Source organism: Periplaneta americana, chromosome 4 (assembly GCF_040183065.1).
Source record: "Periplaneta americana isolate PAMFEO1 chromosome 4, P.americana_PAMFEO1_priV1, whole genome shotgun sequence".
Classification (NCBI taxonomy): domain Eukaryota; kingdom Metazoa; phylum Arthropoda; class Insecta; order Blattodea; family Blattidae; genus Periplaneta; species Periplaneta americana.
Window position 1 is genome coordinate 149,123,416 of NC_091120.1, and position 14,880 is coordinate 149,138,295.

Genomic DNA, 14,880 nt, shown 5'->3' on the forward strand with positions numbered 1-14,880 from the left:
TTACATGTTGTAACCACATGTCATAATAATCTTTTATTTTATCTTTTATGGCATACGTGTTTAGTTATTTTATTTTTTTATTCTTAGTTGGTCTAGTTTTGTGCATCCTTTTGTACTTCTCAGAAATCTCATTTCCGCAACGTGTATTTTACTTTCAGATTTCTGTGTACATACCCATGTTTCGGAATCTTAGAGCAAAGTGGGTACAGCCATTGTTTTATAAAACTTTAACCTAGATTCTTTTCTTCATTTGTTTTTAAATGTCCTATGAATGGTACTACATAGGATTTTGAAATTGAATAATTGATAATGGCGATCTTACTCGTGTTAATTATGTAAGCATGTGCGGCTTACAGCTGTTTCGGTGCTATTATCAATTATTAATATTCAAGTATTAAAAGTAGTGTACCAAAGATTCAACATGGATTTGAAATTGATATTTTTCTGGTTATGTCTTTTTCTGCTTCATTATTTACATTTAGTTCATAACTTAGATAGTTGAGGATTTTTACTTGCTCAGTAGGTTTGTCATCATGCGTGATGTTGTGGATGTAGTAAGTAAAATAAATAATAAATAAGAGGAGTAGGACTATAGTAAGAACGATGAAAGAGTAATGGAACAGAGAAAAATTCTCTCCGGCATCGGGATTTGAACCCGTGTTTTCAGCTCTACGTGCTGATGCTTTATCCACTAAGCCACACCCGATACCCATCCCGGTGTCGGACAGAATCGTCTCAGTTTAAGTTCCAACACTTGGGTTCCCTCTAGTGGCCGCCCTCTGCACTACGTCATAGATGTCTATGAACGTAGGACTGAAGTCCACATATGTGCTGAGGCGCACTCGTTATCAGTGACTAGTTGGCCGGGATCCGACGGAATAAGAACCGTCTTAAATCACGAAGTGATTTACGCATATCATATATATTATTTTATTCCGTCGGATCCCGGCCAACTAGTCACTCATAACGAGTGCACCTCAGCTATGTGGACTTCAGTCCTACGTTCATAGACATCTATGACGTAGTGCAGAGGGCGGCCACTAGAGGGAACCCAAGAGTTGGAACTTAAACTGAGACGATTCTGTCCGACACCGGGATGGTTATCCGGTGTGGCTTAGTGGATAAAGCATCAGCACGTAGAGCTGAAAACCCGGGTTCAAATCCCGGTGCCGGAGAGAATTTTTCTCTGTTCCATTACTCTTTCATCGTATGATGACGCAGAATATCTGCATGGAAATATCATATGTACTTCGGTACATTAAAATAATCTATAGTAAGAAGTTAAGTGAGACGATAGAGATAATGAAAATAAGCGAAAAGTATGGTGGGGGAGGCTAGCTAGGATAGCGAAGCATTGTAATTTCAGGACTTACAAAATCTTTTATTTTATGACTTTTCACATCGGTCCTTCTGTCTTGAACAAACATTTGTATGCAGAAAATAAGTGAGATTAGAAAATGGAATGTACACAAGAAACAGACATAATAACGAACATATTGGATAATGGTGCGTGAGGTTTAGTAACAAGTATTATTAGAAACAGAGAGTGTTCGAGGTAAGTGAATTCGAAATCAAGAAATGAATTGTAAAAGTGTAAATTATGAACGAAACCATTTGACTTTAAGGCGTTAGGTACAGCTTACAACAATAAAATTTTTGGAAATATTATTATTTTTACAAATTCAAAATGGTGGAAGTTCACTGTGTAGTGATGAAGCTTTTCCCTCATAATTCATAAACTTTTTCATGTTCTGTCTCTTTTAATTACAAACTCGCGTTTACAATATCATGCTCGCTCAACTACATCCCTTAATAAATAATAATTTCTTTTATTTTGTGTTAGAAGAAAGTACTAATACTTGACCATTTTTAAAGGAATTTATTTTTTATCAGACAATCTATCAAAGGTAGAGAAGTGATCTTGCATCATATTGGAGATATAATATGCATAAATACACACAAAAAATTTCATCACAGAATGTTGGATAGTTTTTGAGTTACGTGGGAAATGCTTCATCACTGCAGAGTGAAATTAATTTTGAAAGAAAAACAGTAAATAACTTTTTTAATCGTAAAAATATTTTTTCATATAGCAGAAGGGCAGTGTTTCACACATACCAATTTTCATTATTGTACAAGATACAGTAATGGAAAAAAAAAAAATTTGAGTATTTCCAAAATTGTACTGCTGTAAGCTGTACCTAAACCCTTAAAGGGAAGAGTATAAAAGAATTTAGATTGCAGCAGAAGCGACAGATTGTAGTAAATAGTAATAAGTGTAAGGGAATGAGAAAGATACAGTAACGATATAGCTCGCGCAAGAAACGATTACCGAAAAGCAATGGTGGCGTTGCTGTCTGTTTTGACGTGTGTATATAGGCACGCCGAGGGGGGAGAGGTACGGGCCGATGGAAGCACTGTCTCTTCGAAGAAGATGAACAAATGAGGACATCGCTATGGAAATATAGAACGTAGCAAGAGAAAAATTCGAAGCTAATTAAACGCGCAACATATGTTTACGAATGAAATAATAATATCGTGCGATGCAAGACACGTATTCACATGCAATGGAGGAAACTAAAGTCGTAATGTAGCTATCACAACGCAAGACTGATTCTATCGATGTCATTTCTCTTTCGACTGTACTCTTGAATATCATTCAAGTTATCTCGTGACCTTTCCTGTCGCCTGCTCTTCCTTATCGCAGTGTTTGATTCGCATTCCTTCCGTCGGTAATCTGTACTTGCGAGACCTATAGAATGTAAGTATGAAGTATGAATCTAAATTTTAAGAGTGTCTACAAAAAATATATATTTCTATAATGAGTGTAATAGTAGCACCGGATATAAAATTGTGAGATCCACTTCATATAGATGTAATTGATGATAATAATGACATGAAATATATCATATCATATTCTGTCCATCCACTTCACACGCTCCATTCTTCTCCATACCCACATTTTAAATGCTTCTATTCATTTCTCTTCACTTCGTCGTAATGTAATATTTTAAATCAGGGCTGGGCACCGGAAGCGAATCCAAACTCTGAACGGGGACGCATAATATTCATCTGTCATGGCACCAACGCTGTGCGGGTTCGGCGGGGAAGAAAGGGGTTGAAGAGAAGTCATATGGCTCCCCGTGAGAGAGTAGAATTCGCTCTTGGTGCCCAGCCCTGCTTTATATAAATGAATTGAGGATGCATACTAATGGACATGATTTTGATTTCCAGGTAGATGGACGCAGAAATTGGAGAGTTACCAGAAATGGTTTCTAGAGCGTGAACATTTGAAGTCTGACGAAACGAAACGGCCATCTGGAGCTACTGTAACTTCTGATCTCTTTGGATTTGAAGGATCTTTTAGGAAACTGACTCTGGATTAAATGTTCACCAAGCTGGATTTAAAATAAGTGTATTGGTGTATTTCTCATTAGCACTGCCTTTATCAACATTATCATCATCATCATCATCATCATCATCATCATGACACTGCACCCTCTAGTGCCGTATTAGCGAATGCAACACACCGGAGCCTGCGCACAGGCATGTATTCGCATCCTGTTCGGGCTGACCACATGGTATGGTTATTTCGAGATTTTCCCAAATTTTAAGGCGAATGTGGGATAATATCATGACGAATCTCGAGACTCATATCGCCAAATATAATTTCCCTATTCCGAATCCCATCCTGGAATAGGTTCAGTGGCGGCTCCTGCATATTTCTTAAGAGAAGGAAAGAAGTTAACAGCGCAAAATGACGCATTCTTGAGAGAAACATGCTACAAATTAGCCTACATGCATACATGTAAGACCAGATAGTGTTAGGTTGGCCTTCTCTTTTGTATAACAATAATCTGTTCTTGTAAACTGAGTTTCCTACATTGTCCAAAATATGTTTTCACTTCCATTCATTGTTGGATAATTGCACAAATTAACAATTACAAGGAAATTCACAAACTCGCAGCATTTTTAGCGCACCCTACAGCATCACACGTGTTGGAAGAGACTAGCTACTATAGTCCCGTCGCTCTAATTTCTGGCAGCCAATCGCGTTGCAGGTCGGCTACATTTAAACGTGTGCGTCTTGTGATTCGCTGATTCATTTCTTAAGGCTCGATAAATACTTAATATAATCACCCGCCATTTTAGCTCTTTAGTTGGCGTTCGCAGAAAGCACACGAAGACGTTATTTGCCGCTCAATTATTTACTGAATTACATTGCGTTTGATTTATTATCATAGGAGTTACGACATGATAATGTTTAACGGTGTTGGAAATAGATTCCTCGTATGGTAGCTCGGCAACGTAAGAACAAAAATGGCGAATGATACTACCTACCTAGACTTTATAGAGCCTTCACTTTCTAAGACGTAAGCAAAGAGGCGGAGTCACGCCGGAAATAACAGCGTCGGGACTATAACACATAACCAGAACCGTTTTACGAAAGTGGGAATGGGAAATAATCTGTTAGGAAAGCGAGAACACCTCACCGACTCACGTGGTCTGTGTTGCCACATGTACATTTTACAAGTTCAGTATCACATGCTTTTGAAGAATGTCAGTTCTTGTAAAGTCACACCGCTCTGGCCATACTATCATTATTGTTCAAAGCTGCAGGTGACAGATTAATTTTTTTATGTTAAAAATAATGTAGTTTGGAGTACTTTCAATTTCAAATATATTTGCACAAAACTGACAACTTGGCTGTTGTCCTAACTACTGGGTGTTCAGTTCAAAATGTGTCTTGGCTCGCTGTATGCCGTCATGTGGCTAGCTGATGAGCCTAGAGAATTCAATCTTCCTACACTTCCGCAGCTCAGGTGTATAATCTAAGAGGCAGAGAAGTTGGCTAGCAAGTACGGCGTTCATTCTGAAGAGTACGTGCCGATACGTACGGTAACGCCGGTACTGGCAGGAATGTGAACTGTTTGGAAATACGTACTGTCGGGATATGGGGAGAGGGTTAAGACGATTACTTACGTATTTGTTGACATTAACTTCGACGGTCAACATGGACACGGAGCATTTGATTTGTGTTGTGGAATGTTACCGTACGCAACCGATGATAACAAATACCCTGCGTACGACTTGCCGGCGCAAAACACAGTTCGAAAGAGGTTATGGTAGCACACAGACCGTACAGACCGCCATCTGTTGCTACGACGTTCAAGTTATACCGTACACGTTCTCAAGTTCAGATTGAAGAACGCCTTAAATAATAGGCAACTTCTCTAACATATAAACTGAAACTCGCTTCAAATCGGTGACCCAACAACAGTGACGTCATGAAACACTTTGAAATGAACACCCAGTAGTAGACAATGAATGGAAGTGAATTTCAGGGCCCAAGAAAATCTGCGATACTAACGTAGAATTACTTCCTCTTTGTTTTATATAAATCTAACTTCAACTTTCAGATATCCTCGAAAGTTTCAAACCATGAATAGTAGCTTATATAAAGTACAATGAATAATATATTTTGTTTTATAATTAAAAAAAAAAGTTTATATGGTGTCTTTCACAGCTTTGCGTTAAAACTGTTTTTATTGTGCCTCCTCCTAGATGTGTTATAGTCTGGTTGAATGCAGCATCGTTAGATGGCAGCGGTAGCGAGCTTGCTGCACGACCAGTCGGTTTCTGTATTTCCCGCCCATGTGCTGATTCAGAGTAGGATCTCCTCCCTCTCCGTTCATTTACTTGCTTTAAAACTCTGCTTCTGTCTCTTGCCGCTAGTGCGCTGTTGTCTATGTGTGTTAACTGCAGTAAAGGAGGAAAGGATTGACTTTCCTCCACACAAACAATCTCGCATCTTTCTCACAGTTTTCTAGCAGCACATGATTGCGCGTCGCTTAAAACTCGATCAACCGAGGTTTTCTTATAGCTGTGAACTTAAAAATTATCGAATCTTCCTCGAATTTCAAGGCATATATTTCATTTGGTATTTACTTTCACAAGAAGAAAAATGTGAGGAGGACGTTCTTTCCTTCCCTCCCCCGAGAAACCGCCACTGAATAGGTTGCCTTGCAATTGTCACATCGTCTTTATATAAGCGACAGAATATAATCATCTCCATCACCACCTTCATGTTCCACACACACGTCTTAAGCTTGTTAGCAAGAAGATATCTCTACATTCCTTTTCCTGCACCCAATCTTTAGTTAACATACTGATCGTACGCTTTTTAATTATTGTAATTTTCTATTTCCATAAAGACATTTTTTATGAAGCTGCAAGTCTAGATCTTTCAGTCAGTTTCAATTTTCATCTTGTTAAAATAGATATCCAAAGGGGATTTCTTTAACATTTCATATATAACACCATCTATTATGAGCTTATCTTCCACACAATTCATGATTTTACAGAAGAAACCCTTTCAACCACATTCTGCGCCCACAACTTGTAATTTCATTCATTGCTACGTTCCACCATTCAAATCATAAAAGTCGTTACTACGTTTTCTCAAGAATGTAGTAGCCGGATGAAAAACAAAATGAGATAAGGCATGGTGCGATCCATTAATTGAAGTTTTTCATTGCCTGGTAAGACAACACGATGATCTTTGTTTCACATTCAGACTCGCGATAACATAATGTTCGCTTTGGTGCTGCAAATTGCTTATTCATATTTTTTAGTGATCTTGGGGAAGATTTTTTCATTTTCAATTCTTTTCATGTGGACAATTTTGTTTCTTAGTACGCGGTAAAAAAAAGGCGTAAGTCAGAAATTGGTGGTTTTCAGTTAGATCTTGTGAATATAAAAAATGTATTTCAAATGTTATAAAGGGCATATGTCTATCCCAGGGATGCAAAGCTGTGCTATAATTGTGACAGACATCACATACCGGAACTCATCCCTTCCCTTCAACCCTCGCGTCATTGTACATAGTAGGTGGAGAAGTGATATGTCTTGTGTGCTTGCCAAACGTCACACACATGTCACTGAAGGACGGAGGATTGTGAAAGGGGGAACTAACTTTTTCCCCATGCTTCCACCCCTCTCTTCCCCAGTTCTGCATCCCTGGTCTATCCTCTTCCACAATAATGTAGAGCGTCAGTTTTCCAGACTATCATAAGTATAATGGTCTTTATTTAAAACTTTGATTTTGCTCTCCTCAAAACTTGCAATTGAATCAATAGTTGCATAAACAACATTAGTCCACAAAAGTAAATTTTTCACCTTAACTGTGAATTCATTGATATCGTCAATTGGGACAATGTTAACTTTCCATATTGGGTTACTTTAAGCATAAAATTCAGGCTTCATTCATTCATTCATTCATTTATAGTGTTCCGCCCAAGAGCAGGTCTTTCATTGCAAGCCCAGCATCCTCAAGTCATTCCTATTTTCTACCTCCCTGTTAGTCTTTGCATATGATCCATATATCTTAATGTCGTCTATTATTTTATAACTTCTTCTCCCCTGAACTCTTCTCCCATTCACCATTCCTTCTAGTGCATCCTTCAGTAGGCACTTTCTTCTCCGCCAGTGAATCAGACAATTCCTTTTTCTCTTCCTGGTCAGTTTTCAGCATTATTTTTCTTCACCCACTCTTTCTAACCTAGCTTCGTTTCTTATTCTGTCTGTCCATTTCACATGCTACATTCTTCTCCATGTCAACATTTCAAATGCTTATGAAGTGGATGCTTCAGGTCGACTTATCACTAGACCCCGGGAAAAGTATTGCTATCAGCTTAGTATGCAACATAGCATACCTGCTTTGAGAGGGATGGGGTAAATAACGATAGACAGCGTGACGTTGGCAGTAGTGCAGTTTGATTCGTGAGAAATGAAGTAATACATGAAAGTCTCATTATTTGTGCGTCCTTTTGACTAGTTTCCAGTGATTAGCTATGAAGCTTACAAAGTGCAATTCTAATTTATTCTCATTAAGAGACCTAAATATTTCATTTTATTTGACATACTGGTAATATTATTTACGTATTGATGCGTTGCAATGAACTATGACATGACATGTAACGTGTATCATATTCGAATAACGTGTTTCAAGAAACTTAGCACATTTCTTCATATAGCTTGCAGCATCTGTAACATATAATAACACATTTTCGAATTGCACACATGATGGCCATAGCAACTCCATAGCACTATCAAAAAGTTCAAATATGGTGGAATAATTAACCCTCTCTAACACTTCACTCATTAAGAGATAGGGTCTACAGCAACATTCCGCACTAGGGGCACTCACAACCACATTTGCAACGTGACGTCCAACGGAGTCCATGCTTTCATCTATAGAAAGAAACTCATATCTTCTCATTTTGTAATTTACACTTCACTTCACGCAGACATTTCTCATATGCATGTTGCACATACGTACTTATTCTGCAGTGTTGCTTCTTTAAGAATTTGTCTTCCAGTGTACTTTTCTGAAAAGCCACGGAGTTTCGCGTTTTCTAATTGGTTTAACGGAATATTTGAAGCAATAAACGCGTCACACATATCTTCGTAAAATGGTCGTTCAAGTAGCTTGAAGGAGATTCCTGCCGTACTTTGCTTAAATTCTATTGTCTGTTACATGCGAATTTATGCTTATTGCTATTTATATGCTTCTTAACGTTGCATGCCATGTCGGCTGCCAATTTCACGTGACACAATTCACAAAACAGTTCATTACCCTGGATGGAAAACACATTTTCTCCATATTGACGAACATATTTCCTTAGTGCTTCTATCTTGCGTACTTTTGGTCTCGGCATTCTGAAGACCCGTGTCGATTGCTTTTGACTGCGTTGTACTAAGCTACGCCGTCACTACTCCTACCTTCACAATAATGCGTGCAGGAGTCCTCGGTTCATAAACATTAGCTATACCACATCGCGCGTTTCCCCGTAAGTAATACTTTCTCCGGGTCTACTCATCACACATTCTCAGGGTAGATATTTGTGTTTTGAAACTGTATTTTAATTCAACGGATAGACTACGGTTGATTTGAACCCAACCTTAGCAATTACCGGTGTTGCTTTCAGTCAAGCTTCTTTGAAAATTCTTAGAAATGAATTTTCGCTCCTCTTTCCCCTTCTGTGTCACACAAGACATTATTTCATTCATTATCGTGATGTGACTTGAGAGGTTTCAAAAACTACCTATCTAAAGGCTGGAACCTATGAGTAATTTTGTTTGGTGGACACACCATGGAGATGTTGTGTTCTTCACAAAACTGTATCTCATCTGAGACACATAGCCATCCACAAGCAACATACCTGTTCATGGAACCCGGTGGGTATGGAAGTGCCGACGCGGTCAGCACAAGACCTTTTCTGCGTTGACCCATCTAGATTTAGAGTTTGTTATTGTACTGTTTTCGCTGTAAGAAAAATCCTAATGTAAACACAAGCACGTGGCTGTCATACCCGTAATTGACTCTCAGTCGAAACACTCACACGACGCAGGAAAATATAGTCCGTATTTGGAAACTATCATCTTGTATTATTTGAAAATAAAAAATTGAATTCTAGTTGTTAAATACAATGAAACATAGCGTTTTACATATGAGTGAAGTTATATGTTTCATTGTATTTAACAACTAGAATTCAATTTTTTCACTCATATGTAAAACGCTATGTGAAAGAAAAGCTAATTTTACGAGGGCTATTCATAAAGTAACTTTCGTTTATTTTTTACAAACCTGTGAATGACATTACAGAATTTGGTTACAATACGTTTGAAAGTATACACTCTAGTTTATTTTTCCATATAGTTTCCAGTCACATTGAGACAATTGTCGTAGCGTTTGACGAGCTTTGAAATTCCGCAGTCGTAGAATTCGGCCGCCTGCGACTGAAGCCAACCTACGAAGCTGATTTTCAACTCTTCGTCATCGTCAAAGCGCTTCGAGCCAAGCCACGTCTTCATGATGAACCTGTGGTTTACTCTAACCTTTTCGTCAACCAAACGAATCAGATCTGCGTTCACGATACTCGGTCGACAACTTCTCTCTTCACCATGGACATTGGTTCGCCCATTTTTGAACATACAGCACCATTGTCTTACATCACCTTCACTCATTACGTCTGGCCCATAAACTTCACAAAGTTGGCGATGAATTTCACTAGCTTACAGTTTTTGGCCACAAGAAATCTTATTACAGACAGTACCTCACACCTGGCGGGACTTGCGATTGCAGCACACATTTTGACAGCTTGTGGCTCAGAGAGGAACAAAGACACGACCTTGACTCTACCGCTGCTCGATGCATACTTCAAGGTACACTCCATCGCAAGAGCGGCGCCACTGTCTCTGTTGTTACGCACGCTATATGAAAACGGAAGTTACTTTACGAATAGTCCTCGTATATTTTGTTATGTACTATGAACGCGGATGAATACAAACAGTCATACCGAAGTAGTCTGATCTTGTAACAAGTTGGCGTCACTTGAGCTCGTAGTTGTTCAAGTAAGCACGTAGTACAGAAGTATGGCTTCTGCATCCTCGGTGTGTGTGGTGGTTATTAAACATAAGAGTAGAAACCCTCTCAAAAGCGGAGAAAAACAAATAATCTTAAATGTATATAAGTTATGTGAGTTTTAATTACAGTAATTATAAAGTAAATGTTTCCTACGCAAATGAATGCATATTAGTAAGGTTATACCTACTTGACGAGTAACGCGAAATGTTTAACATGAAACAGAATGTACAACAGTAGGCGGGAACACGTACTGAGAATCTATGGCGCCAAACAGTGGCCAATGAAGCCTCACTTCAGTCACGTGCTATTGTTTATATTAGGATTTTTCTTACAGCGAAAAGATTATATGTTGTACTTGAGAGTTAAATAAAGCTTTTATTAACTTCAGCAAAGTGTGATTATATTGATATATACTCACTGTAATATAAAATTTGTGCATATTCATTTGCAAACCTTTCTAATACTTCGACTGCGAATTTTAAAAACTTAACTTTCTAAATTTAATTCGTTAATCTATCCATGTCTTCAACTCCTTACAACTAGATATTGACGGGAATTAAGTACTACAGTCCGGGAGACATTACATTCAACATTTGCACGGATATTGAATATAACAGAATTCAGTGATGCTAACTACATCATTACATATAGCTTAATATACGATATATTAAGAGTAAGAGTAAAGCCGTAATATATATTCAGCACATTATTACTACAGGTTTCTTTTCTCTTCATAGTTATATCAAGGACAATCGAGACTTAGCCTCACAGAAGAGGACCTGAATTTTATTTATATTTCCCGGGAGGTGAGTAGAGCATTGATTGCAGTGTCTTTCAGTGCACTATTCTTGTCATATTTACATTTATTTTTCACTTTTATATGTAATGTTGTCTATATTGACAGTGAAAATATTAGTATAAATATTCTCAACTATGCCCTGCAATATTACATGCTTGAGCATCTTATCTAAGGCATTTTACCTCTGCAATGAATCTTCAGGCAGCCACAAAGATGTAGTTATTTAAATAATACTAGTAAGAGCAGTGATCGATAAGACTACTCACTATGACTGCGTCCCGGTTTTGACTTTGTAGAGGAAGAGGGCAGAGGATGCGTAGACTCTACGCCGTAGAGAAAGCGCAAAGAAAGCTTGCCCGTTTGACTGATGCACAGAGAACGATATTCGGTCCTCGTGCCGCCATGCTCGTTACAGAGCTGCTATGAATCACGTAATGCTGCTTACAGGGCGCATTCGAAAGCGCGGTCTTGAGCTGTTCGTATCGTGGAGTGTATTGTGCAGAGCGGGTAGAAGCCAGCGTGTGCGTTACATTTTGTGCGTTTTATCCCTGATATCAGTAGTTTTATCAAAGTGTGTTTGTTAAATAACAGAGTTCTGTATAACATTGTATGTACTTAACAATGCCCCTGTTTCGCTCTAAATTAGGAAGTGCTAATAAAACGTTACATAGTCAAACTAGGCAATTATTGTTTATAACGCTTATAAATTTATGAAAAACAAAACAGGCTCCGCTCGTAACAAGGAGTATATACAGATTAAAATAAACCGACCATAGTACACTAGTTATCGGAACATTTTAATAAAATTACATAGGCCTAGTATTAGTGTTTTAGTACAACGTCAAATATCAATTATTACACGATTACATTTTTCTTATAACATCTTTGTCATTTAATCCAGTGATTTTATATGTAAAAATAGTCGTGTTTCTGTATTTTCAACAATGTTATGTTACTAGTTACTCTGCAACAAGGTTTAGGTTACGTTACACGCACTGTGATAAATCTCACTCGAAACATCAAGCCAGCAGACGACTGAGAACTGCCAATCGAATCGAAGCGAGGTCGAGTGCACCCGAACGTTTCCGAAAATTCGCGCAGCTTTCCGTGGCAAACTCTTCTTGCGTCACCTCTATTTTGTATACGAATGTACCTGTACCTGCGCTGTGATGTCACATATATACTTCGAATCGGGTAACTTCATTCCAGTTTATAGGTAGCTGAATTACGAAGTCTAGTCATAACAAACATGTCTAATACTATATACGGTAGGTGGGAAATTTATAACTTTTTTCTCGAAAAGTTTAACGTCGTGGTTGTGGATAATTATTATGCATAGGAGCTATTCCATCTCAAATCGACCGAAATATAAAGAAAATTGACCTTACAATTTCTAAATATAATAAAGCCTTTTTGTACGTAGAGAACTGTGATACAATGCTTTGTGCAAAGTTTGAGGCATCAGAACTTCATAGTGTTTCAATTAAAAATATTTAAATTTATCGTATTTTCATAAAATTAGCAACTTTAAACTGTTGTAGCTCCGAAACCCTTTCACCTAATGATCAAAATCATGGTTTATTTTGATGCTGAGAAATTAAAGTTTATATTGACATATAAATATATGGAAATGGAGAAATTTAGATTTTTCCTCATTAAGACGCCTTTGGCTAGGAAAAAATATTTTTAAAATATATAGTTAGATTCCGCATTGAAAGTACAAATAAACACATATTTTTACTGGTGGTATGTTGATAAGAAAGTATTGAAAATATCAAATAAATAAAATAAATAGTACGCGCGTGAACTAACCAGCTGACTGTGAGACGGGAGCTAGCCGAGACAAGCAAGGCCAGGAGACAAACACGTGATGTGTCAACTAGCAGCGCATGGCTGTGCTAGCTTTATCACAAGTTTTCATAAACACAGGAGTAAAATGACGCCCAACGTTCCCTTATCTTCACCTCTCGGCCAGTGCGTGCGGTACTGCGCCGTTCAAGCCTAGGCGTGTGAAAATAATCTATTTAATACCCTCGAAACTTATTGCCGTTCCACTAAGCAAACAATGCCGAATCCCTCTTAATAATGGAAGGTTTTTTCTCAATATTTTTTTTACATTTTTACAAATGGCCAAAAAGCCTAAAAGCAAGTAAAATCAGATTATCTGTCTCTCTGTGTACAATAAAAATAAGGATTACTTCTTAACATAACCTACCAAATGTCAACTTCAAAATAAGCTCTCGTTCAATATTCTGCAGTAAATGGTTCCAGAGTTCTGAGAGCTGAAAGAGGCTTGTTTTTATAAAATACGCTAAATTTGTCGCTCAATAATACGAAAACCGTTTGACTTTCGATAGTATATTTTTGAAAATGCACTCCCCTCAGCACCTTGTATAAGTGGGGAAAAAATTAGAGTATAAAAAATGCGAGGTTTTTCACTGATCGATTTCATGTGGAATAGCCCATAGGATCTTGATTTCTCTAAATTCTAATAGTGAAAAGAATTTATGTTTTCCCTTTTTTCGTATTTCGATAGAAAGGACAGATAGGGGATACCTAATTCGTAGTCAGGTTGTCTTGTCCCAGTATAACGAGAATATCCAATGGAAATGAATGTTTGAGTCTTCCGAATTTCAGTTCCAAACTTTCGCATTCGGGGTCGACAATGACTTGTTTACATTGATGAGAGGGAAGAAGAGATTTTAAATTTGGTCGAGAAAAACCTGGGTCGAGGCAGTTGCTTGATATTTCAGTACGTAACCTTTTGTTTACATCTGACTTCATTGCCTCCATGTGGAATCTTGGGTGCCAGCGAGTTTCAAGTTTCGATGCAATTATTTAATTAACCATGCACTTAATCACACTACGTATAATAGATTTTATGTTTATTTTCATGTAATCTATCCCTTCTTTCATTGTGTATGATTATATCATTTCCACTCAGTATATATATATATATATATATATATATATATATATATATATATATATAATGTGAATGTTATAGATAAGGAAAACTCGGCTAATTTCGCAGTATCAAGGTTTTCTATCTGTAGTTATACCCAAAAATGCTTCCTTCATGCGGCAGTTAATCACTAGACATCATTTTATTAGTTGGTTTAAAAATTTCGACAGGGAAATAGCTCCTTCTAAAACATGAGATAATATGTGTGTGTTTCAGGAACTCTTGTAGCTTCGCAGTACTGCTCGGGTAATTTCACAGTAACACTTGTGTAATTTTCAAAAATACTCTTTTTAGTTCAAAACATGTTTTAATGTAATCTAAATGTTAAAATGTTATGTTTTATTTAACGACACTCGCAACTGCAGAGGTTATATCAGCGTCGCCGGATGTGCCGGAATTTTGTCCCGCAGGAGTTCTTTTACATGCCAGTAAATCTACTGACATGAGCCTGTCGCATTTACGCACATTTAAATGCCATCGACCTGGCCCGGAATCGAACCCGCAACCTTGGGCATAGGAGGCCACCACTATACCAACTTGCCAACCAGGTCGACTGTAATCTAAACATCAGTACTTATTTACACACATGAACTGAACACACATTAACAAACTAGGCAATAAATGTAGAGCAACTGAGCTTCAATTATTAACACTAATAACAGGAATAGGCTTGCATATTAATTGTAA

The 14,880-nt window shown here is 37.7% G+C and overlaps 1 protein-coding gene across 3 annotated transcripts in view; it reads left to right on the forward strand.

Moving 5' to 3' along the window:
- Positions 1-12,031, forward strand: part of LOC138698312 (alpha-tocopherol transfer protein-like) — a 95,337-nt gene extending 83,306 nt beyond the window's left edge. For 2 of the 3 annotated variants that reach the window (XM_069824135.1, XM_069824136.1), the window contains exon 7: positions 3,235-12,031. In XM_069824135.1, coding sequence (XP_069680236.1) covers positions 3,235-3,386 — 152 coding nt within the window. In that variant the 3' untranslated portion in view covers positions 3,387-12,031. The remainder of the gene's footprint in view (positions 1-3,234) is intronic. The other variant, XR_011331826.1, reaches the window with a different exon arrangement.
- Positions 12,032-14,880: the final 2,849 nt, after the last annotated feature.